The sequence below is a fragment of the Lichenostomus cassidix genome, chromosome 4 (genome assembly GCF_008360975.1).
Source record: "Lichenostomus cassidix isolate B80296 chromosome 4, HeHo_3.0, whole genome shotgun sequence".
In the NCBI taxonomy this organism is placed as follows: Eukaryota; Metazoa; Chordata; class Aves; order Passeriformes; family Meliphagidae; genus Lichenostomus; species Lichenostomus cassidix.
In genome coordinates, this window is record NC_139484.1 from 43,556,361 (window position 1) to 43,579,071 (window position 22,711).

At 36.3% G+C, this 22,711-nt stretch overlaps 1 protein-coding gene across 1 annotated transcript in view; it reads left to right on the top strand.

Moving 5' to 3' along the window:
- Positions 1 to 294: 294 nt before the first annotated feature.
- DLC1 (DLC1 Rho GTPase activating protein) overlaps positions 295 to 22,711 on the top strand; it is a 214,190-nt gene continuing 191,773 nt past the window's right edge. The window contains exons 1-2 of the mRNA XM_085058882.1: positions 295 to 709; positions 15,646 to 16,810. Of these exons, the coding sequence (XP_084915008.1) occupies positions 15,758 to 16,810 (1,053 nt within the window). The 5' untranslated portion in view covers positions 295 to 709; positions 15,646 to 15,757. The remainder of the gene's footprint in view (positions 710 to 15,645; positions 16,811 to 22,711) is intronic.

Consider the following 22,711-nt stretch of genomic DNA (forward strand, 5'->3'; position numbering starts at 1 on the left):
ATTATGTAGCTGTAGTACAGCTTTTTCTCTTTGGCAGAAATAGCCCAGCAGTGTATTAAGCTAACTGCCTTGAAACACTTGGTCTTGTCTTTTTCTTTTCCCTCCATTTCTGCGCTCTCTCCCTGGCGCAGGCAGGCAGGCTCGCTGTCTCTCTCTCCCTCTCTCTCTCTCAAAGGCAGGAAATACTTTTCAGGCAATCTGGGCCTGGTTGTTGAGGCCCCTTTCACAAAACATCAGTCTGAATTTAGTAGACAGAAGTCACTGGGAAAAGCTTGACAGGCTCGTGCTTAGCTAAGGCTCCCTCCAGCTGCAGAGGGTGTTTTTGTTAGAATCACACATTGAGCAAAACTGCTTAGAATAGAGCAATGATCTCAGTAGCGAAATCTGAACTTTTATGCTAGCAGGAGCTAGCTGGGACTGGGCTCTTTTGTTTGTTTGTTTGCTTCTTCGTCTTGTTGTTTGGGCTTTTTTTCTTCTCCTGTTGACCAAAGATTTTAGGGAGGTCATGTCTGAATTCCTGATTCTCTTCATCTAGGTAAGACTGTAGTGGAATTTTTCTGTACTTTAGACTATCAAAAATTTTTTTGAAAGAAGAAAAAAAAAAGGAAAAAATAGGAAAAAAAAAAAGAAGGAAAAAACTCAGCAAAGAAACAAGCAGTACCCAGCACTGGAGTGTTCTGCATTCAGGATCTCTGCACTAGAACTAGAGGTAAAAAATTTATAATCTTTTAAAATATACATTTAGTTGTAAACTGTGAGAATTCTGTTTATCAAAATATGCCAGACCTATAAAAAAAATTCACATCCATTTTTATTCGTCTTTTAAAAATATGCTTGAAATGTTAAACTTTATTTGCATTCTTATATAAATAGAGCTGTATGGTCTTGCTTGCATATTTTTTAATGTACATTAAATAGGAAAGTCAAATGTGTGAGCCATTTGTTTTTCACCTCCTTTAACAACAGGGAGGGCATTCAGGGCTATGTTTTTTTTCTCTCTCCCCACCTTCCCTTCCCTCCACTCCAGCAGTAATGATGATGAGGAGTGTTTTAGGTAGATATATCAGTTATTCCTCTGCTGGGCTTGGTCTCTAGCCTCTTCTCAGTCCTAGAGGAAATTTTTAGTAGAAGTGACAATCCAGTCTTAAAGGTGTACACTCTGAATCTGAAATTCCAAGGTTTATTTGTTGGCTTTAGCTAAATTAGGTTATTTTTAGTAATGTTTTTTTAGATATACAGATTGCTGTGTGCCGTACTAGCATTTAGAAGAAATAAAGTAAGGTTCAGTAAATGCCAGCTGACTATAATTTTCAGGACAATGTATGGATTTATTCTTTTTGTCTTCTTAACCTAGCAAATACATAACTAATAAAAATAATAAGAATCTGCTGTTAAGGATTTTAGGGAGAAAATCAGGATATTATCTTTCACTGATATGTGAATGCAAGAATATTTTATGTAAAGTTGTGATTCAACTATTAAATTGTTATGGATATGAGAAGCATTTTTCATGTCAATCTGTATAGTATTCTTTGTCTTCCCGAAAATTGTTGCTTATCAGTAATCTGAAAGATTCTTTCTTTCTTATGTGCATTGTTAAGGCTCCATATAGTTATTAGCCAGATTGGTAACTAAAGAGAAGTCATCTGTTCGTGTATTTCAAGAATCTTTAAATGTGCTTTTACTGAATATTTTTCAAAATGATTGGTGGGTAAGGAAATGACTTTGTGGTGTGAAAGGATGTGAAGGAGCAGACTCCAGAATAGGGTCAAATATCTTCTCTGCAATAGACTGGGAATTGTACACTTTACTGCCATTTGGGGAAAGAAAGTTGTTCTGGGTGGTCAGAGTTGGCTCTAGGTTGTGAAGAGAATGCATCTGAATGGGACAGGGAACAACCAATAGGCAGAAAATTGTCCCTGAGTATATTCTGCAGAAAATTTTAAAATCACAATCACTCATTTGCTTATGGACAAGTCTTCTCCAGTTAGATGTCTGGTCTGGGAGAGCTGTGATATGTATGTGGTGGGACTGAAGCTGAGAGGAATTTGAATGGCTGAGTCTCTGTCACTCACATGAAATTTGTGCTGGAACGTTGATGTCCCAAAGGATTTTGCCTTAGTGGCTTTTAGTGCACTGTGTTCCCATACTTGCTCTGCAAGTATATGTGCACGTATTCAGTATTAGCTAATACTCCAGTTAAATAGAAGAAAATATTCCCTATCAAGCAGTTCTCTTCTGCAGCACCACCTCTGGGTTTTGAAGCATATTATGACCTCGTCTGACCTCACTTGCACATGAAAATACTTGACACCTGAGGCAGTTGAACTACAGGGTGGACAGCAGAATAGAACCCAGAAAGTATGTTCTCATTAAACTCTGTGTTTCTTGTCAATTGTAAGAAAATATAACACAGACAGATGCCTGCCTTTTTGATTTAGAACGTTTAAATGAAAGTCCTGGAGACAAATCACTGTTCAACTTCTTAGAGTAACTTCTCTGTTATGCTAACCTTGTTTTGGCTTTTTAAGATAGGGTTGTTCAAGAAAAGGGATTCACAACAAAACTTACAGCCTAAAAAACCTCTGAAAATTATTATATATAAATATATATATATAAGTAATGAGCATCTAGAGTTTTTGACCTTGCTCTGTTCCTTCAGGAATGTCAATGTTCTTTATTTAAAAAAAGAAAATAGCCTAAGTAGTTGTATCAAATGGCTCCCTTGAAGGAAGTCATGAATTTATGTCTGCAGCCTTGAGAACAATTAATGCAAATGGTCACATCCATGTAATAGAAATTATTCAAATAGCTTTCCTTCATCATAAATTTATGTGCCTGCAAACTTATTTTCTTTTGAAGGCTCATACCTGTTGACTTTCATGTTAAATTCCATAATCCAAGCATTGGAAAAAAGGGTTTGTATATTTGAGCCTAATTTACAAAGACCTCTATAACAAAAAACAATCCTTCCTAAAAGAAAATTAAAACTGAAGACAACAGCTTGGGTGTGAAGATTTTAAACAAGCAAGGCTTATAATAATTATTTTAAATTGCTGATCTTAAAATCAATTTTAAAATTATTCTTTAGGTGATGGAACAATCGAAGGACCCCCCTTTTGTCTTTTTCATAAGTTTCAAAAGTTACTTAACTTTTTCTTAATTTTTATAAGTGGTGACCCATATTTTGTATGATAGTTTTCTGTTATTTTTGACATGAATTTTGTTGCTGGAATGTATCTTCTTTGTTATAAAGCTTCCCTGAGGAGGGCAGTAGCAGAAGGTGGAAGAGAATTTACAAATGATTTTCTCTTTTCTTCAAAAGAAGATACACTTTAGAGTATTATCCTTTTCCTCTTTTATTAATCTGGTTCCATTTTCTGCTGTTTGTTTGCCTGGAGGAAAAAACAAAAATGTATGGGAGGCTTGTTGGTGTTATGTTCTTTTTACAACAGAAAAAGACAAAAAACAGAGTAAATAAGGGTCTGAACGATTGAAATAGCATATCCAGAAGGGTTGTGTCTTGATTTCCTTCCTATTAGGAGAGAGCCTCTGGAGGTCTCTGATCCAACATGTCATTCAAAGTGGAGTCAACTAGAGCAAGTTGCTCAGGTCTTTATCCACTAGGGCTTTAAATACCTCATCCAAAGATGATATCACTGTGAATACTTAGTGAGGGCTTTAAGACTGGCTGGATACCTCAGTGCACTTTTAAGATATGTAGGTATAGATATGTATATGTACATGTATACATATGTGTATGTGTATGTATGAATAAATTATACCCCAAACCAAAATTATACAGAATTTTCACATGTAAATCATATGTATGCTATATGTGAATATTATTGTATTGTAAGAACTGCTACTGTTGAATTTCAATATGTTTTTAAAATGTGATGATATTTTACCACTGATATTTGCTAATGCTTTCAGGCACTACTTATATAAGAGCAGTCTGTTGGTAGATAATTTCAGATCCACCCATACCCTTGTTGCTTGTTTCTCTTTAATGAGAAAAATCATTCATGTTGAAATTAGCAATGGCCCGAGTTTTATCTCTGGCATATTGCACATCAGCCACTGAACACAAGTGCAGAGGTTTACCTCAGGCTATATGTATCATTAAAACCAATATCACTCATACAATGCATTCGTTTTTTCTAGCCTTCACTTTCATCTAGGTTCTTTTCCTTAAAGTGATTTGTGATACTCCCTCTTCATTAGTCCATTGTACTTTGTGTCAAAATCTAGTAGGTTTAGATGAAATGCCCTTGAACTTTAGGAAATTTTACAAACAATTTTCTTATCTCTGAATCTCTACTGTTCCTCCCACCCTCTCGCTCACTCTTTATCTAGCCTAGAGTTTCCAGAGTAGGTAGGCTTTTTGGTGAGAGTTTCACAATAGGACTAAACCACAACAAATATCTTTAATGCTAGAATAAATAAATGTTCCAAGTTGTACATCATAGTACTTGTGGAAAGTTTGGCTCATAATCAAAAATTTTGGGATAAGATGGAGTCGGTTGTGAGTTTCGAATAAACATCGTTAAACTAAGAGGCAATGAAAATCTGGAGCAGAATGGAGGATTGTTGCAAAGTATTGTTCTACTAGGGGAGCTAAGAGAAAATAGAAGAGGCAAGAGGAACCAGTAAGAAATTTGCTAAGCCAAAGCAGTTGGGGTTACATTATTAAAGCTATATAACTGCACTTCATTAAGGAGCACTCACAACCTTAATATTGTATTAACATCTTTGCTAAGACTGTCACAAAACATGAATATTTTTTCAACTCCTCATGAATTTTCTGATGCATGACACAGACATGTAATGGGCAAGGAAGACTTATTTTGGATTCACTTTCTCAGTCTGGAGCATTTGACCATCCACTTCTGAGCAGTCCTGAGAGGCTCAGTGCACTGAAGTTACACTGTTGAATTCATTATACATTTTTTTGTCTGCAGCTAAATGGAGATATTGCTTTTCATTTTGCTTGAATTGTTTGTCTTCAGGTTGTTTCTCAGTTTTATCAGAGAGAGTTGACAGCTTTAATAATAACTAAAATGAGAACTTTTAGCTGAAAGGGTGGTCTCTAAGAGTTGTATACTCCACCGCAAAACCTGGGCTTTGAGGATTCTATATTCAGAAACAATTTTACATTCTAGTTCCATCAAATACCTATGTTCGATGTCACTGACAACTTCCTAACATTGAGTCACTGTCAGCTTAACTGGATATAAAATCCATATTGGATATAAAGATTTTAAAAAAGCTTTTGCATATTGTGAGAGGATTGGTAGCTGGTAAAGGAAACAGATCTGAGTTAGTATTAAAATCAAGGGAAAATCTCCATGTGAGCTCACAAGTCATCTGTTTTATTTTTCCTGTAGTTATGTACTCAGAAACAGTAATTTCCAGGCATGACCATATCTTTCCAGGCAGGCTTCAGATGCTGAGTAGGGAGAGCATCATTACCAAATCAGGAGACCAGCTGATGAGTTTGGAATTGAGACACTCTGGAAAATACTGCAGAGAATGTCTATTGACTAAAGCAGTCATATTCCCATTAGGCCTATGAGAGGCAGAGAGGTGAGATACACACACTCTTTAAAAGTCCTTTGACAGACAGGTTTCCTGAATTCTAAAACAAGAACACTATAATGAAAAATAGTAAATTTCAAGGTTAGGTTGGAATGGGAACTTTTTTCCTCCCAATTTCATCAACTTGGAGAATAAATTAAATTTTTACATTCCCTTCCTTGGAGAAAGTGGACTTAATTAGGTCCTCCAGTGCATTTACAAAACACTCAGCGTTCATTATATGTTATTTCTCCCTCTAGTTTCAAAGAAATAGTGGTACAGCTGTCATTTTGAATAATTTTTTGCTTTTCACATCTTCAGCTACATTCCAGAAATACTTGCTGAGTACTTTTTTACAGGTGCAGCAAAATGGGATTCCAAGTGATTCTGCTAATGGTTTGTTCCCACCAAAAAGCATAGTCACCTCAGTAGACATTCTCTGTAGACTCTCAGTGATAAAATATTTGTCTTCCTCAATGGGAGAAAATAATATTCAGCTTTTTATGTACGAAGTATAGGCACAAGAATGTAAAAAATATTTTTAGTCATGCCTACACCAGGAAAGAAAACAGGCCCCCTAATATTCAGTGAGGAGGCTGGATGCCAAAGTCATCGTCCATAGTGCCTCATACTACAGAGATTTGATAGCTCATGGCTATAATGAGCACCAGCAATTTTTTTTTTTTTAAATAGAAACACCATATAAGAACCTTAAATCTAAAATGCAACAGGAATGCAATCTGCTTAATTTATATTGTTTTCAAAAAGACCCCCTGTAGTCAAAAAATTAGTTTTTCACTGGAGCTAGAAAATGAAATGTCTTCTTTTTGGGGGAAGGGGGAAAATATTTGTGAGAAAAAAAATGCCTAATTTAGGACCAAAACTAATAGCTACAGTTTTCTGGGTTGCCATATCCCATGTGATGACCTTTTCTGATTTCATGTCTTTTCAAGATGATTTCACTTACACCACGGAGTGAAAAGAGGGGTAAGGAATCTATCAATTATGTTATCTTTTTTCTTCTCTGGGAATGAAGAGCAAAAATTATTAGGGGAAGGACTGGAAGAATGATGAACTTTCCATATAGAAGACCTATGGAAAAAGTAGGCTTTAAATATTTACACCTTAGATTACTTTTACTACAAAGAAACAAGAAATTTATATTATGAAATCAAGACTGTATCTATGATAACTTTCACACTACTAAATTCTGAAGACCAGCAGATTCACAGATCAGAATTGCTAGATGGCTTCAATTTTCTTCTTAAAAAGCCTATGCTAAAAATTCTTTTTTGGCTTAAAACCTTTTTACCTTCTGGTGGGCAGTTGATGAATGTTGTCACTTTTGAACGATACTGTGGTGAAGGGGATGGATTTTTATAACAGCAAAAATGCTTTAATGCTGTTTATTAATGTATTAAAATGTCACTAACAAAATTAAAGTGGTATCATTTTGCTATAAATACTTGAGAAAATAGTATTTCCCTGTTTTATTGATTATTCAAAATAGGACAAAAACATTACGTTGGGTATTTTCAATATTGGGTTTAATTGGATTTGATTTGATAATTAAATTGGGTGTAAATAATATAGATCTTTAGTAACCTTGGATAACTGTGGATCAGTTTGGATCCAGTAATTTCCCCTTTCTCATCCTTCAGGATGAGGCTTGGCTAATCTGAGGCTCAGCACTGGAAATGAACCAAATACAAATCCAACCAAGATAAAACCCACTGTAATCACATGTTGGCTACCAGTAAAGCTGTTCATTGTATGATGATGAGCACTGGTAATGCTACTGCTTTTTGAAGAATAGAAAAGACCTCCAAGATGGTTTATGTTTTCCAGCAATATATTAAGGCATATTGACAAAGTTTTGGCTCATATCTTAGGAGCCAATAATATTTTCACAAAACAAGCAAGACTTTTGATGTCTCAGAATGAACAACTTGCCAACTTGACTTCATAGTTTGTGGTGTCTAATGCATTGAGATCTTATAATACTGCTGGACAGTATCACAGTTTTGTAACATTAAATATCTTATAAAGGAAGGATATCAACAACTTTAAATGTATTTGGAATTTCCACTGACAGTAAACTATACAGATTCTGACATATGTCATATTTGCTCATTAAAGAAAGAAAGAAAATAGTTTGCTAAAAGGACAATGAAACTGATCCCTGAAGGAAAGAGGAAATCCTTATCAAGTCAGCAGAATTATTTCAGGTACATGGCTTGATTAACTTCTTTTGTGGTATTTCTTATATCAGAAATAACAAGTTTTGCGGTAAATTATTTATATTTACTACATTATAGCTTCTATTCACTTACCTGCATAAGCCAAAAAAAATTCTTGGTTCTTTTTTAATATTTTTGTTTTCTGTTTCTACTTTGGTCTTCTGCAAATTCCTGTAGTATGAGGCACATAAATAAATATTCTCCTTCATGATACTCTTGACTTCTATATGGCTCTAAATCCTCTCTTCCCCAGACAGTAGATGTTCACATATTTCATGGATCTTCAGACAGAAGCTATACCATACTTTTAATTCTTTCTGTTGTTTTTTGCTGTATGTTTTCCTACTCTATTTCTCCTTCTGAAATGGAATTACCATGATTACGTATAGTTTTCAGTTCATTGCATAATGAGAATTTATAAAATACTATTTTATCATGCCAATGTATGTTCAGCCTCACTTTTGCCTATTGTGCTACATTATTTTCTAATTTTCACTGAGCTTAAAATTCAGTTGCAGATTTGTAGCCACACTGACTTAGTTTTGGATTTGCTTTCCTGACTAGTAGAAGATAAAATAGAGACTTTTAATATGCATTTATAATTAGAAGTATTTTTTTTTTAACACCACATGATATTTTATTCAGTAACAGAGAGTTTCATATGCAATTTTATCTCCTAGTTCTGCACTGCAATTCAGTGAAATTGGCCAATTTAATCATTTCACTACTTTTCTTGTTCTGAATAATCCAACAAACAGAGGTTCTAATAGCTGCCTTCAAAAATCTATTAATAATTTCCCTCTTTATATTAAAAAATTAAATCAATCACATATCCTTACTTCTGATTTCCTGTTTAGTTTCTGGGTATTTTTAAATTTTTTATTTTCATTATTAATTAGATTTTTTAGCCAATTAACCACATATGGAAATGAGATTTGCAGGTATGTTGCTCACGACCAAGTGGTCTTTATTTGATTTGATTTTGGACCAGCTTTTGTTGTATCCAGTCACTCTTCACAGCACCCCAAGGCTAAGAGTGCAGAGAAATTCCCTGTTTCTCCTACCATCTCACTCTGTGGAGACACCATTCATTTGGCCTAGTAGGGAAATGGGGATTTGAGGGCCAGAAATTCTTCCACTGCCTCTTCCTTTTAACAATCAGAGAGAAAAAGACTGGAACAAGTCTACCTGTTATCTTAGAAAGGCTGTATTTCCCACACCTGCTCCAGTCCCTGCTCAAGATCCCTTCTGGCTCTGTGGCTCTCCCTCAAGTAAAGCTCATCTCGCACCACAAGACCATTTGCTATTAGCTCAGAAGAGTGTCCCTCTTGCAATTCCCCAGATTTTCCAGCTCCACATTTATCTTCCTTTTGTTCCTGTTTGCAAAGAGTGTAACTTGGCTACCTTTCAGAGTTACAAGTTCAGTAATAACTTGTTTGCATATTGGTATACAATTCTAACATTTGGTTTCTTATCACTTTATTTTCTTGTCATGGAATCTCTTCTAATAGATGCTTCAATATGAGCCAGTTCATCATAACTGGGGGGGTGTTAACAGTTGTTTGATCTGTCGCTGGCCAACAATTTCTAAAATCCTGTATGGTGGGGTATGCTGGAAGGAATGCTTGTATGTTGCCCTTAGTACTATTTGCCTCTATTTCAGTTATAGTACTTTGAAAACAAACCAGTGGGAGATCACAAGCCAGAGTTATAATTTAATAGAAAAATTTAAAATAAATTCAATAATACAAGAAAAAAACACTGACAAAATCAGATACAACCTGACACCCTGTTAGGGTGGTGGTAGCAGTCCAAGTGAAGTAGTTAGGTTGCAGCAATGATCCTGTGGAAGGTCTGGTCTCCACCTGAAGGTCCAGTGGTAGCTCTCATCCTCTGGGAACCCAGGAGTTCAAAGCCCAGGTTATATCCAGGTGGGAATGCTTGGCTCCTCCCTCCTAGGTGGAGCATCTCACAGTAGGATGAGATAATTCCATGAGGCATGCATTTGGTTCTTGATGGCCAATTAACAGTTATCAGGGGTGAGTCACAGCAGGAGATAACAACCAGTGCCCCACCTGCTTTAACAGCTTCTGGAGGTGGTAATAGAATAAATGCATCTATATTGCAACCTAGGACATCTGTCCACTGTTCATGGCTGAAAACCACCAGTACAATTTCATCAAAGAAAAGGACAAGTATCCTGTGAAAGGACACTATTGGGATATGTTTGTGTTAATCTGGACACAAATCTGCAACACCTATATTACTAGTCTGTGTTCACATTTATAAGTGCATCACATGCATACACATGCAAACCTGACCATTAACAGTTATATAAAAGATTTCAATTGTTTTATTATTTCTTTCTGAAGACATACTTGTCTTAAGAGTACTATGCTTTTTCTGATTTTTAGAGTAAAATTGTAAATATTTTTAAATAGTTACTTATTCAAATAGGTTTGGTATTTGATTCTACATTATTATCTTTTTTGAATTAAATAAATTAGGAAAAATTCATCTGATATTCACTAGATTAATACCCCCATTAATACCCCACATCCTCATATTGCTACTCTAGGACAGCAGGGTTTAGCATGACACAAGGTCCATAATCCTGCACTATGAATGCTGCTTATATAGAAACTGCAGACAAGGTGAGCCTCCACTTCAGTGAAATCCAAAAGGTGGTCTATGTCTGGGAGATAAGAAAATGAAGGATTGCATTTTGAAAAGCAGATCTTTTAAAATAAATAGCTGAGTGAAGACCTGGAGGCTTATGTTTTATCTCAAATTATTTGTAAACAGCATTCTGTCTCAAAGATTGGTATGGAGTTACTGAAAGAGCTGTATGCAAGCCAGATCAGGAAGATGTGTGAGATGAGTTTATAGGAAACAGACCCTGTTCACTTAGACTTCCTTAAACAAAGTTTGCTGACTGGGGTCACAGACCAATGAAGATAAAATAATGATAACAAAATAAATATTTCTGCTTGATCTCCATTGCTTACATATTCCTGCTATGTAAAAAATGTAATGAAAGAGTCTTTCATCTTCGTTTATGTTCATAAGCCAATGCTTTGTCTACTTTTTTTTCCAGAGAAGATTTGCATCCCATGTAAAACATTAGCAAAAACTTAATTCCACTGGCATGATAGTGGGGCTGTACTGCCCGGGTTGCCCTCTCAGAAACTTTCCTGACACAGACTTCAAAAACCATCCTGTGCTCTCTACAACTTTCTCCCTTCCAAAGCTTTTCTGCACTTTCTGCATTTTTATTACAACGTGAATGTTGTGTATAGTGTAATGGATTGTCAGTATGGGGGAATTGGTGGAGGCAGCAGGGATGTCACACCTGGGTCAGTGGCAGTGCTTCTTCTGGCCATACAGGAATGTCACTGAGGTGTCCTGCACAGCAGTGCCTTTCTTTTGGCATAGCCCTTCCCTCTCAATGGCTCGGGATTCACTGCCTCAGCTTGCGTGGTGCCTGCTATTGCTGCATGGCCCCTCTCCGTTGAAATATTAGCATGTTTCTCTCCTTACCTTTCTTCCACTCTGGGAAAAACTGGGATCCACTCCTGTGTCCTGGAAGGCTGAGGGATGAGGTGTAGGACCAGAGAGCCCTGGTTGTGTGCTTCTGGCTCCCCACTCTTGTAACAGGGATGTTTATGTGTCCTGTCCTAAGCCCCAGAAGAGAAGCTGCTCTGACAGGTCTGGGAAGTCATAGATCCAGATACTCAAGCAAGTCTCCTTGCTTCCATTTCCATTCTCACTCTAGCTCCAAGACTTAGCTCTTCCTGCTGGAACTTTCACAGCTTTAACAGGTGTCAGTCATAGGTATTGAGTCTGTGTAAAGATAGTTCTTGTAGGCTGTAATTTTTCCCTGAGGAGGGAAGCAAGAAAAGGGGAAATTTGTCTTGAAAAAATGTGCAGCACAGACAAATCTGAATGGAATTTCATGAGATAAGGAAATAAATTGAATTTCATGAGATAAAAGACACTTTTCTAGCTGAACTTTGAAACCCTGCTGCAAACAGTTTAACAGGACTTTTTCAGAAAAAAAACTCACAGGAATCCTAATTGAAGGAAAATATTAAGCAATCTAATTATAGGAGAACCTACCAGTTTATCATCATTTTGTGCTTTATCAATTGTAAAGTCAGTTCTGTGAGACTAGACACAAAGTTTCCAAAAATAAACTAACATCAAAGTTTGCCCTAATTTTCATCAATATTATATTTTACAGTGAAAGGAGATAGGCAGTAAATTATTACAAAATCCATCTAAAATGACATCTAGTTTTGTAAACAACATGAAGCACCCATTCTGGAATGGGTTTCTGCTGCAGTGTGATAAACCCACTGCTCAGTTTCATTTTCTATAGGTCAAAAATTTTCTGTGGGGTCAATGTTGGGAATATTCCTTAATTCAAACCCAGGATCAAGAAATTTTGCCCAGGATAAGTCTTGTCCTTTGTATTTTTGTTTCAAACTTTTATTCTTCAGAAAGTTAATAGCAATAAGCAGTACCATACTTTGCTATTGAAAAGTAAAAGAAAAATATATGTCCAAATTATGGCAACAGCTGAGTGGACAATATCATTGTTTTGGTTTGATATTTTGATTAGAAGAAAAGGTCTTTTCAATCTGCAAAACATTTCAACAGACTGATATTGGTTCATCTGACTGTCCTAAAATTCTGGAGAAATCAGATATAAAGGTTTCTAGTTGTGGCAAGGAAAGAATAGAAAGTGAGAAAGGGCGATGCTCCTGCCCTAGGGAAAAAGTACAAATGGACTTGAGAGGAACATTTCTCAGAGGACAAAAGATGCTGCATGTCAAGAAAAAGAGTGAACAGCAATAGAAGAAAAGGAGTGATCAAGGCAGGAGCGCTTTCTTCTGCAAAGTGGTGATGTACTTTGTTGTCTGGCAGAGAATCTCTTTCAGAGGTCTGGAGCAGTGAACCCTCCAAGGCACAGCTTATGTGCTTGCATGTGAGCAAAAGGAAATAGGTTGTCCTGAATAAAGAGGTAGAAAAGAAAGAAAGTCTCTTGTCAGCCCTTAAGTGTCAAACAATTAGAGCAGGAAAATAATTTCTAAGATGAATTGTTTAACAGTCTTTGAGGAGTGGACAGGGAGCAAAAGAAAAGTAAGTCGTCACCAAACTGTGGACTCCTTCATGCACCATAGGAAAGAGGGATTTTGGGAACTGCTGGTGAAGCTGCCTAGGAAGGGGGCATATGTACTGTAGATTTTAATATTTAGTGCTAACCTACACTGATTTATTAGAGAACAGTAAATGTGCTTGTGTCATATCCGTCTTGCATTTCAAGCAAAGTTTTTTATATTCTTCTGTTTAATAATTTTCTGCAGTCTATGAGGCAGCCAAAACTAGTGATAATGCAAGTATAACAGAAAGGTTCCTAAAGTAAAATTTATTTGTTTTTCATCCCCCATGAAATGTAACCGCATCCAAAAAATGAAAAACAGTAACAGATCTGTTCTCTCCTTTTTGCACATGTGTAACTCCATTTAGCAGCAGCAAGATTAACACACACCCATTAACTCTCTGAGAGCCTGCCTTCTGCATATTAAGAATGGCCTAAATATTAGTAGATGGATGCATGTATGTCACCAGGAAGTTGCACTTTTTAGCTTTTTACCCTTAACTTTTCTAGTGTCTTTTTTGATGACAGAAATTTCCCTATATGGCTGTAGCAACCATGTTTATTTCTCTGTAAAGTAGATGAGGGTAGAGTTCTAGTAGGGGGAGAGAGAGGGAAGCTGCAAATGAGTCCCATCCAGGTTCAACTTCAAATATTGCTCATGGAGGACAGTAGAAATTATTGAGTCCCTTTTAGTAAATATGCATCTTCTCAAAGATCAAAACACAACACAATGGCGGCTGTGAAAGTAGTTTAATTAATTTGAAGAGCTTTAGTGTCCATCAAGAAAAGGTGCAGCAGATGTTAAAAGTGCTATCACTATTGATTTTTCACTCTGGTAATTTTGGAACACACACTTAGAAATAGCAAGAGTACATAAAGATTAAATCACAACAAGAATGTGCTGCAAATTTATACAATAAAGTGACTTTAGATTTTAATATTTAGGCTTGCTCTCATATTTGACTAGAAAAGAAGAGAGAATTATAAAATTTTATTAGCTTTTTACTACTAAATTTGGCCTCTGAAAGCAGATAGGTTTTTTGGCCTGGCTCTGTGTGTTATTTTCCATTTTGCTCAGCCTCCCACACACTAATGACTTGTGCATGGAATTCTCTTACTCTGTGAATATATGTTCTTTTTAAGCAGAGTCTCCACAGAGGTGGAAAATGTGAATGTGAAATGAAGCTTGCCTTCCTAAAAGAAGGTTAAAGATCTAGGACTGTGTACAAGTCTATCCTGAAAGTCAGTTTGTCAAGACGTAATTTATGGAACTTCAGTTGCACAGGCATAATTCTGCATTTCTCTCAAGATTAATACTTTCATACCTTCAGGCATGTGATTTGTCAAGGCAGCTTTGTGGCCTGGTGGGAAATCAGAATTTGCCTTAGTGGACTGAAATGACCCAGAACAAACTCACTACTTAATCTTCTTTATTGCTGAAATCAATAACCAGATCCATGCTAAGTGCTGACAGTTCTTATGTAGGGAGTGAAAAGTAGAAGTGTCTGCTCCTTGAACTTCTAACATTCTATGAGCCAGAAGCTTTGTTTTCTTCTTTGACAACAAACTTGTTAATTTTATTTTGTAATTCATAAATTAATACGAGGTATTTTCTTTGTGCTAATATACACATGCGATGACACAAGATTAATGTATCTCAAATGCCACAATCCAGAATGCTTAATGCAGCAGTCAGTGAAAATACCCACATGGAAACCCAAGCAGGGAGAGTGGCCTCTGGCAGAGCCAGGCAGTCCAGGTGAGGAGCAAAGCTACAGCCAACCATGCTGGCTCACAAGCAACCCTTCTGGAGAGCCCCATCCTAAATAAGAGTTTCCTCTATGCCTTACACTAGAAGATCATGAGTATATTCAGCAAGGGGGGGCTGGGGGCAGGTTTTATAATGTGTTTGAATGAGGAAATACACCAGAAGCCTAAATTAATTTTCCTAGTGGTTTATTTTAGGGGATAGGACTACATGGCACTTCAAACCCAAGCTTACCTATAATTTTATGGTTTCTGGGTTGTTTTTTTTTAATACTACACAACAACTGATTTATTCCGCAGTTTCATGTAACACTTCATGTGATACACGTAATTACAACTTGTCCTGAAGAGAATGAATAGTAACAATAAAGATGAGAGCCACTGAACAGGACAAAGATACTCAGAAGACAAGTAGTTTATACATTTGGTAAATTTGGAAAAACTCTCAAGCTGTGCTTTACCTCTTTGGGAAATAGACAGAATTCTGCACTCCACAGGTATCTGTGGATGAGAAAGAAAGAAACTCTGTGATAAGCAACTGTGGGATATAATGTCATTTATACACATTGAAATTGTCTTATGAGGGATGGTTAAGAGAAGGTTGTTGTAAAATTTTGGCTCTGGAGCTACTTGTTTGTCCATGTGCCTGTTTATATCATTTTTATTTATTTGATATTGGAAAGTAATCAGAAAAAATGTTATACTGAATTATGAGTACTATCAAGTTTTGTATGAAAAGTATTAAAACTTTAAACAAAACAGTCTTTTCAATTCCTGTCCTTCTGGTCCCACAGTCTTATCTTGTTTTACACTTTTGTTTAAACTGTTCCTTCCCTTTATTTTTTTTAATTTGGATTTGATTCAATAACACAGTCTTTTTTTTATTTCTTGCAGATGTTAAAATGATGAAACCCTCTCTCCCTCTGGAGCAGTGCACAGCAGCCATGACATCTCCTCTGGTCCTCTGTGGAAGGTACATTGCAGTCTGCTGCTGAACTGTTATGACATGTCTCTAGCAATCAGAAAGAAAAGCTGGGAAGAGCATGTGACCCAGTGGATGGGATTGGCTTCGGAGTCTGTGGAGTATAATACAGCATGTCGTCACGGACTTGTAGCTGATAACTTGCAGACAAGTATGGAGAAAGATGAGGTTTTGAGCGTGGAGCAGAAAGAAGAATGTGCTCCATTTCCAGAGTGCTGCTATAGTGGAGAGGTGACTGGCTTCCCTGAAAAGCAGCTGGGAAATGTTTCAAAGGAGGTGGATGAAAATGATAACCATGAGGAGAAGGAATATTTTCTGGAGGCCAGCACAGAAACACTAGTCCATGTGTCTGATGATGATGATGACTATTCTGCACTCAGCCTGGATAGTGTTAATTACCACATCACTGCTGTAGGAAGTGAACCCAAAGAAGGGCACAGTTTAAATGGAGCAGGCTCCTTAACACAGATGGTACCAATAACAGAGGGTAACAAGGCAGCTGAATTATCTGGAATAATTGGAGATACAAGTGAGGAATGTGACTATGACACAGTTCCCAAAGAGGAGATGAAAAAAGAAGATGTTTGTGGCAGTATCAGCCAAAGTCTGGAGCTTTGTAATGATGAAGGCTTAAATAAAGTAGTAGATGCAGAGAAAGAAAATTGTATCAATTCTCCAAATGTGAAAGAAGTTATTATGCCTGGGAAGCAGCTGCTTCATGCTGCTGTAATTGCACAACAGCACCGGAAATCTGATGCTTTCAAAGACGAGCTTGGAAACTCTGAGGGCAATGTGGTAGAGAGTGGGATTTCTTCTGAATCATACACCAGTAGTGACAGACAGCTCTGTTCAGCAGTGGAACCCAGCGACTCCCTTATGCAATCTTCTCCTTGCTCTTGCATCCCTGCAGTGGAAAATGGTCTGGATGAAAGTGGTTTCACAGAACCTCAAATGGCCCCTGAAAACAAATGCCTTTCAAATGTCAGTTCAGCAGAAGACATTCAGTGTTTACATGTAAGGAATAATTTGACCACACACGAATATTCAGACAATCAAGTGAAACTGCGCAAAAGAAAGGTAGGATGCTTGTAGACTGTAGAGATTTTTTCAAATATCTTCCCCCAATTTCAGATTATGGTGATACTGTGCCTAATTCACAGGAAAAAATGATTGTTTCATTAATTTATCAGGTTCAAAGAGTTTCAAGACAAATATAACAACTAAATTTCAGGAGCTTTTTTTAAGGTCTGAAAATGGCTGAGCTGTGAATTTGGATGGTGCCTTATATTCACTTTACATATATTATTTTATCTATTTCATATAAAGTGTTCAAGGATAAATGAGTACATGTCTTCTGTGGGTTTGGCTTTATTTTCTGGCTTCTGCTGCTGTCAAGTGTCATTATCTGTTTCCTCTTAGGAAAACAGATTGTGTCCAGGGGTTTGGAAGCCTTAGTGAAAAAGGAGTACAGGGAAAAAGTGCAACAAGATTTGAAAAGAGGAAAAAAGGAGTGGAAACATTTTGCAGTAGTTCTTTGGTTTTTAGCTCAGCCACATGAGCATATGTTTTTGCAAAAACAAGTACTGCTGAGTCTGAAACAATGTTTTGTAATTTTAAAGCAAGAAGAGAGTTTCACTGTCTTCACAGGGTGAGGAAGGGTATCATTACAAAATTTTAATGGAGAGATTCCTTGGCCATAAAATTCCCATTGGCTTTAATGGAAGGAGATGTGCTGATTGTGGCACCATGGAATTCATCTTAAACTCTGGCTTTCCCAGCTATGCTCCTTATTCTAGCTAATAACCAATTTGTAATTGTTTACTTCTCTCTGCCTTTTTTTATTTGACATCATCCAGCTTCTTTTGTCTGGGTTTTTTTTAGACATCTGGTTTCTTTTAATTGTGTGGGTTTCATGTCAGCTGCAGTGCCTTGCCTCAGTAGCAGTTTCACTAAAGCACAAATTCACATATCTGAAGTGCTCTGTACCAACACATCCTGAGCTGCTGGACATTGCTTCCTAGTGTAGACCCTTCGGTAATAGTAACACTAGATTGACATGGTTAGAAGCTGTAAGCAACTTTTGCCAAAGGTTTCAGAAGCCCTCAAAGCCAGTCTTCCTTTGGTAGTTCATGCAATCACAGTTAATGCTGTAACCATTCAAGTATCTTGCAGGAAGAATATCTCAGAGTTACAATTAAGAAACAAAAACCTGACTCCCAGTACCAGAAATGCTAATGAAAAAGTTTAATATTAATGAAATGCTAATGAAAAAGTTTAATAAAAGAAAATTAACCAAATTAACATCATAGTTGAGAACTAATTGACTATTATAACCATTTCTCAGCTGCTTTACTTTGGTGTAAAATTTTCCTTTTTTTTTAAGCAAAGTTATTTATATTGATCTGTACATTTTGCACTATTAGTAAGATGCAATGTGATATATTTTTAATAGCATTTATTTGATGCTAGTTTCCATGTATCTCCTTGTTTTGAGATCACATACTCATATCTTAAACGTACACTCATGAGAAAAATATTTGAGAATGTATGTACAATTTGTGTTTGTGCCATTAAATATTTTAAAAGACAGACTATAAAAATTCCACTGAGAGTAATGGTGATAAAAACTAAGAAAGGAGATGAGCATAAAAAGGAGCAAAACAAAGAGTTTCTTCAAGGTAGTTTGAGCATTACACGGCTGCAGGAACTGCAAAGACGTGTGTAATATAAAAGGGGTTGGAGTCTGTAAATCTGAAGGAGACCTCATACTACTTTGGTTAAAGAAGTCTTTGCCAACCACTGTAACGCATGGCAAAAGGAAAAAGATATGACCTGCTATTGTTTGTGGTATTATTTATCTCTAAGTTCACAGGACATTTCTATAAACAACATTTCTGCATAAGGGATTTTATCACTCATATCTAGCCACACACTATTTTACAAAAGCCTGTCTGTGTTGGTAATAGTGTGCAATGAAAAATGTGCCTTTGTTTACAAACTTCCCCTGAAAGCCACTTCTGTAATTTTAAGAAAACATTAGAAAAACTGCAGACTTGAAACTGAATCCATCCATAAAAGCCAAGTATTTGCTTTGCAGTGACAGGAAGACTTAAGGGATTGGGAATGGTATATAAAACCTTTTCTCTCAAGGTCAGCAGTTTAAACAGAGCAGTTAAAGCCTGAAACACACCACTGTCTGATAAATGCTCAGTGTCAATTATAGTTGCACAAAATCACGTGCCCATGAAGGTCAGAATATGGGAAAAGGCACATGGAGATGAATTGCTAAAGGTTTTTGGGCCCCCAAATCTTGGAGGTAGCACCTTGGGTGATTATAAAACGGTGCTGATCATCAGGCACTTTCATGACAGTTAAAACTTAGGACCTTTGAGTATTCACCATTCTGCTCCTGCTGATACTAAATTCTTCTGCAAATCTGTTCCTCATTAGCATATTTTAAACTGTTTTTAATTGCAGCATGACCTCCTCTCTTATCTGTAGATCAGCTCTCTTCAGACCGGAGCTGAGGTGAGATACAGTGTGAATGTGACATGCTTGCTCTCCAGACAAATGCAGGTTCCAGGGCTTAAGGGCTTAAAGTTTAGCATCTTTGACCAGCACTAACTCCATTGCAGTAAATTGCTTTAGTCATGATGGATGTACTGACACTGAAGATGCTTTTTGCAAACACGTCCAGCTGTTGCAGCGTTCTTTGCTCCCTCAAGTCACCAGGGTTCAAGTGGTCAATACACAGCACCCTCTTTTCCTTGGCTTTCTCAGAAAGATTTCCTAAGCCTCGGAAATAGGAAGGACCTGAATTTAATTGTGAGAAGCTAATGATATTAGGTCTAATTGAAAGATACACAATAATCAAACTTTCCTGGTTTTGTGTTGACTGATATTCAATTCCATTCATCTACAACATTAAGTTTATGGTTTTTAATGTTTCAGGAGGAGAAGCATAAATGGATTAACTAAATGTGGATGCACCAGCTAGACCCTTCTGTGTGCTTCCCTGGGTTAAATAAATTTAGATTTTAAAATAGTCACTTCACTTGAAAATTGTACATGGAATAATCTTTGGAACTAAAGAGCAAACTGTAATGCTTGGAGTGTCAAAAGACCTCACATGTGTGTTCATATGTATAAAGTAACAGCTTTTAGAGAACAGTATTATACAAAACTAGAAGAGAACCAGCGATTGAGAGAATACCAAAAAAAGGAGATTATTTAATTAATATCCCTTGATTTTTAAATGAAAGAAAATGGCCATTATCTCATAAAGAATCTGTAAAATTTTTGCATGTGCTCCATTTTATGCTTTCTCCAAGCTGCTCATCTCATCAAGCTTAGGCAAAGGCAGGAAAATCCCTGCTGGGGCATATTAAGAAGGTACACAACTGCAGTAGAACTCTAACAAATAAATTTCAGTTCTTTTTCAACACAAAACCAAACTACTTTATTCAGCAACAGCATAAAAAGGTGGGTTGAGGCATATAGTTTCCCAGTAAGTTCTCCCCATTCACTTCCCAAATACTATCACAGCTGTGCTGTTGTAGCCAATTATAAACAGCATTTTGTAAATGCAGTTTTTAAAACAAGGCTAAGACATCTCCTTTAAATGATGAATCAGTAAAGGAGTAGAAAGTCAACACTGTGAAGTATGGTTCCAAATAGTTTGAGTAAAAATCCATGAAGCTTAAAAAACAAGGAAAATATCAACAAACTCCACTTACAAAATAAATTTTGGCTTGTTCCCTGTATTTCATTGTTCTTCCACCATCCCTCCCCCTTAGGTCTTATTCCTAGAGAACATTCAACATAAATGGGAAGAAAACAGCTACAGAACAAACTGTGACTGTTCATTCTGTCTTGTAGGATATCACCTAATACTTTTAATAAAATGCAAAGTGACCATGACTGTGGGGGAAAAAAAGAAGCAATAAAACCACCATATATAAAAGGAAGTAGCATTGGGTTTCAAGTCATAGCAATTATAATGTACCTGCAGTTTAGGGGAGGTGGAAATAGAGGATAGAAAATCATTCTGCATCCAAAAAGATAAAATTACAATTAACAGACCTTTCAATGAGGCTTATGAAGTTGTATCATAGGAAGATAGTACTAAAAGTTTGAAAAGGGGAAAAGTTGTGAAAAGATAAACAGATTTTTGACTCAATATACACAAACCTAGAAGTATATTCTGGTTTGATCCAGAGTACATGCAGGAAACATTTCTCACATGTATTTGGGCTGCTTTGATAGAATGTAGTTCAATATCTTAATCTCAGAAGAAAAATAATTTAATTCAGAAATGAACAATTGCATGGCAAAATTGTTAGGTACCTGACCAATTGTTCTCTTAGTTTTGATCAGGTATATACACTTGCATGCCTTTACACTTGCTCATAAACAACTTTACTGAAAATCTGTCATTCATGTCAATAATTATTTTTTTATAATCTCCTATGTTTTATATTTCAGATTGTAAAGACATAAGAAAAAAAATTCTTGCTCTGAAATCAGCCCTTTTTGGTGTAGAAATTCCTTATTTCTCTTTTATGAGACTTTTGCTTTTTATATTTACTACTTTTAATTCCCCATGGTAGTCTGCTTAGAAGCTGTACAGTTTCAAACAGTTGATGTTCTCTCAAAGTCATTCCTGCAAGACAAAAAAATAACAGTCAGGGCTATTCCAAATGCTCATTGTTATTGGTACTACTTTAATCCAGATTTCTAGATCAAATACTGTGTGATTTGTGAAGGATGCTTAAGGACTTGGCTAGTGTCAGCACAACGTCAGTTCTTAGTGTCAATAAGATGAAAATTAACTTAAGAATAGGATTATCAGAACACTGGCAGAAATGTCAAAAGAAACCTGGGTAGAATGTTACGTAGGGTGACACAGGTCTTTGGAACAGCATCTTTTCCTTACAGAAAAGCTGTGAGTTTTTAAAGTGTGGCTTTACATTTCCTGCGTCAATAAAGTTTATTTCTTTATTTCTTTATTTCAACAATTATAGTAGTGTGATAAAGCAAAAAATTTACTTGAATTCAGACCTTTCCATGCATATTTGCTTCTTGAGTATTATGCTCATCCATGCAATGTGAAGGCTGACTCTTTTGCATTATGATCAGAATTAAATTTTGTTTCACAACACTAAAAGACTATGACTTTTAGGGCAAGTTAGAAAGTTAGGCTCTTCCAGGAGCTTCTGTTTGTATCACCATGCAAATTAATTTCACAGGAAACTTACGGAGCTTTGCTTGCTGGCTCATGCCATGGTACCTGGGAGAGGTAGGAGGAAAGCTTTACCAAAACACTCTAAGAAATACCTGTTGTAGTGAAACTGTTTCTTTGCAACTTTTTCTGTGCCATCTCTTCTATTCATATTGCATTAGCATTTTCAACCGAGCACTTAAAAGTAATGTGAGCTTGTTGTGAACAATAATATAAAATATTGTAGTTTTTTTCTTATTTTATTGCAGTTAGTATACTGGAGTTTCCAGCCCTATCACTAGTACATCTTTCTGAAGACTTAATCTCCCTTGACCTCAATTCTGTCTTATTTTAATTTTGGTAATTTAATGAATAATTCTTTTTTAAATAGCTGTTTTAGATTTGGCTTTAAAGACACTTACAGTGGTTTTGTTGTTTCTATTTTATAGAAGCTGGTTTCATAAAGATCCTGTCTGAACTATTGCTACATAAGCAGTAGGATGTAGGCTTGTTAGTGTTGCATAGCAACAATTCAGACTGGTCAGCACAGAAAAAAAAGCATAGAAGATAAAAGCACAAATAAAAATAAGAGCAATATGCAGGCAATAAGTTAAAAACGGAAATATGCATTTTGTTGTATTCTGATTTTGCAATAGAGAATTAAATTTACCTTTTTCTAAGACATAGTCTGCAAACGTGTAAGTCAGAGGAAGATGACAACTTTAAAAGTTGACTTTAAAAGTCAATTATCTTTAATT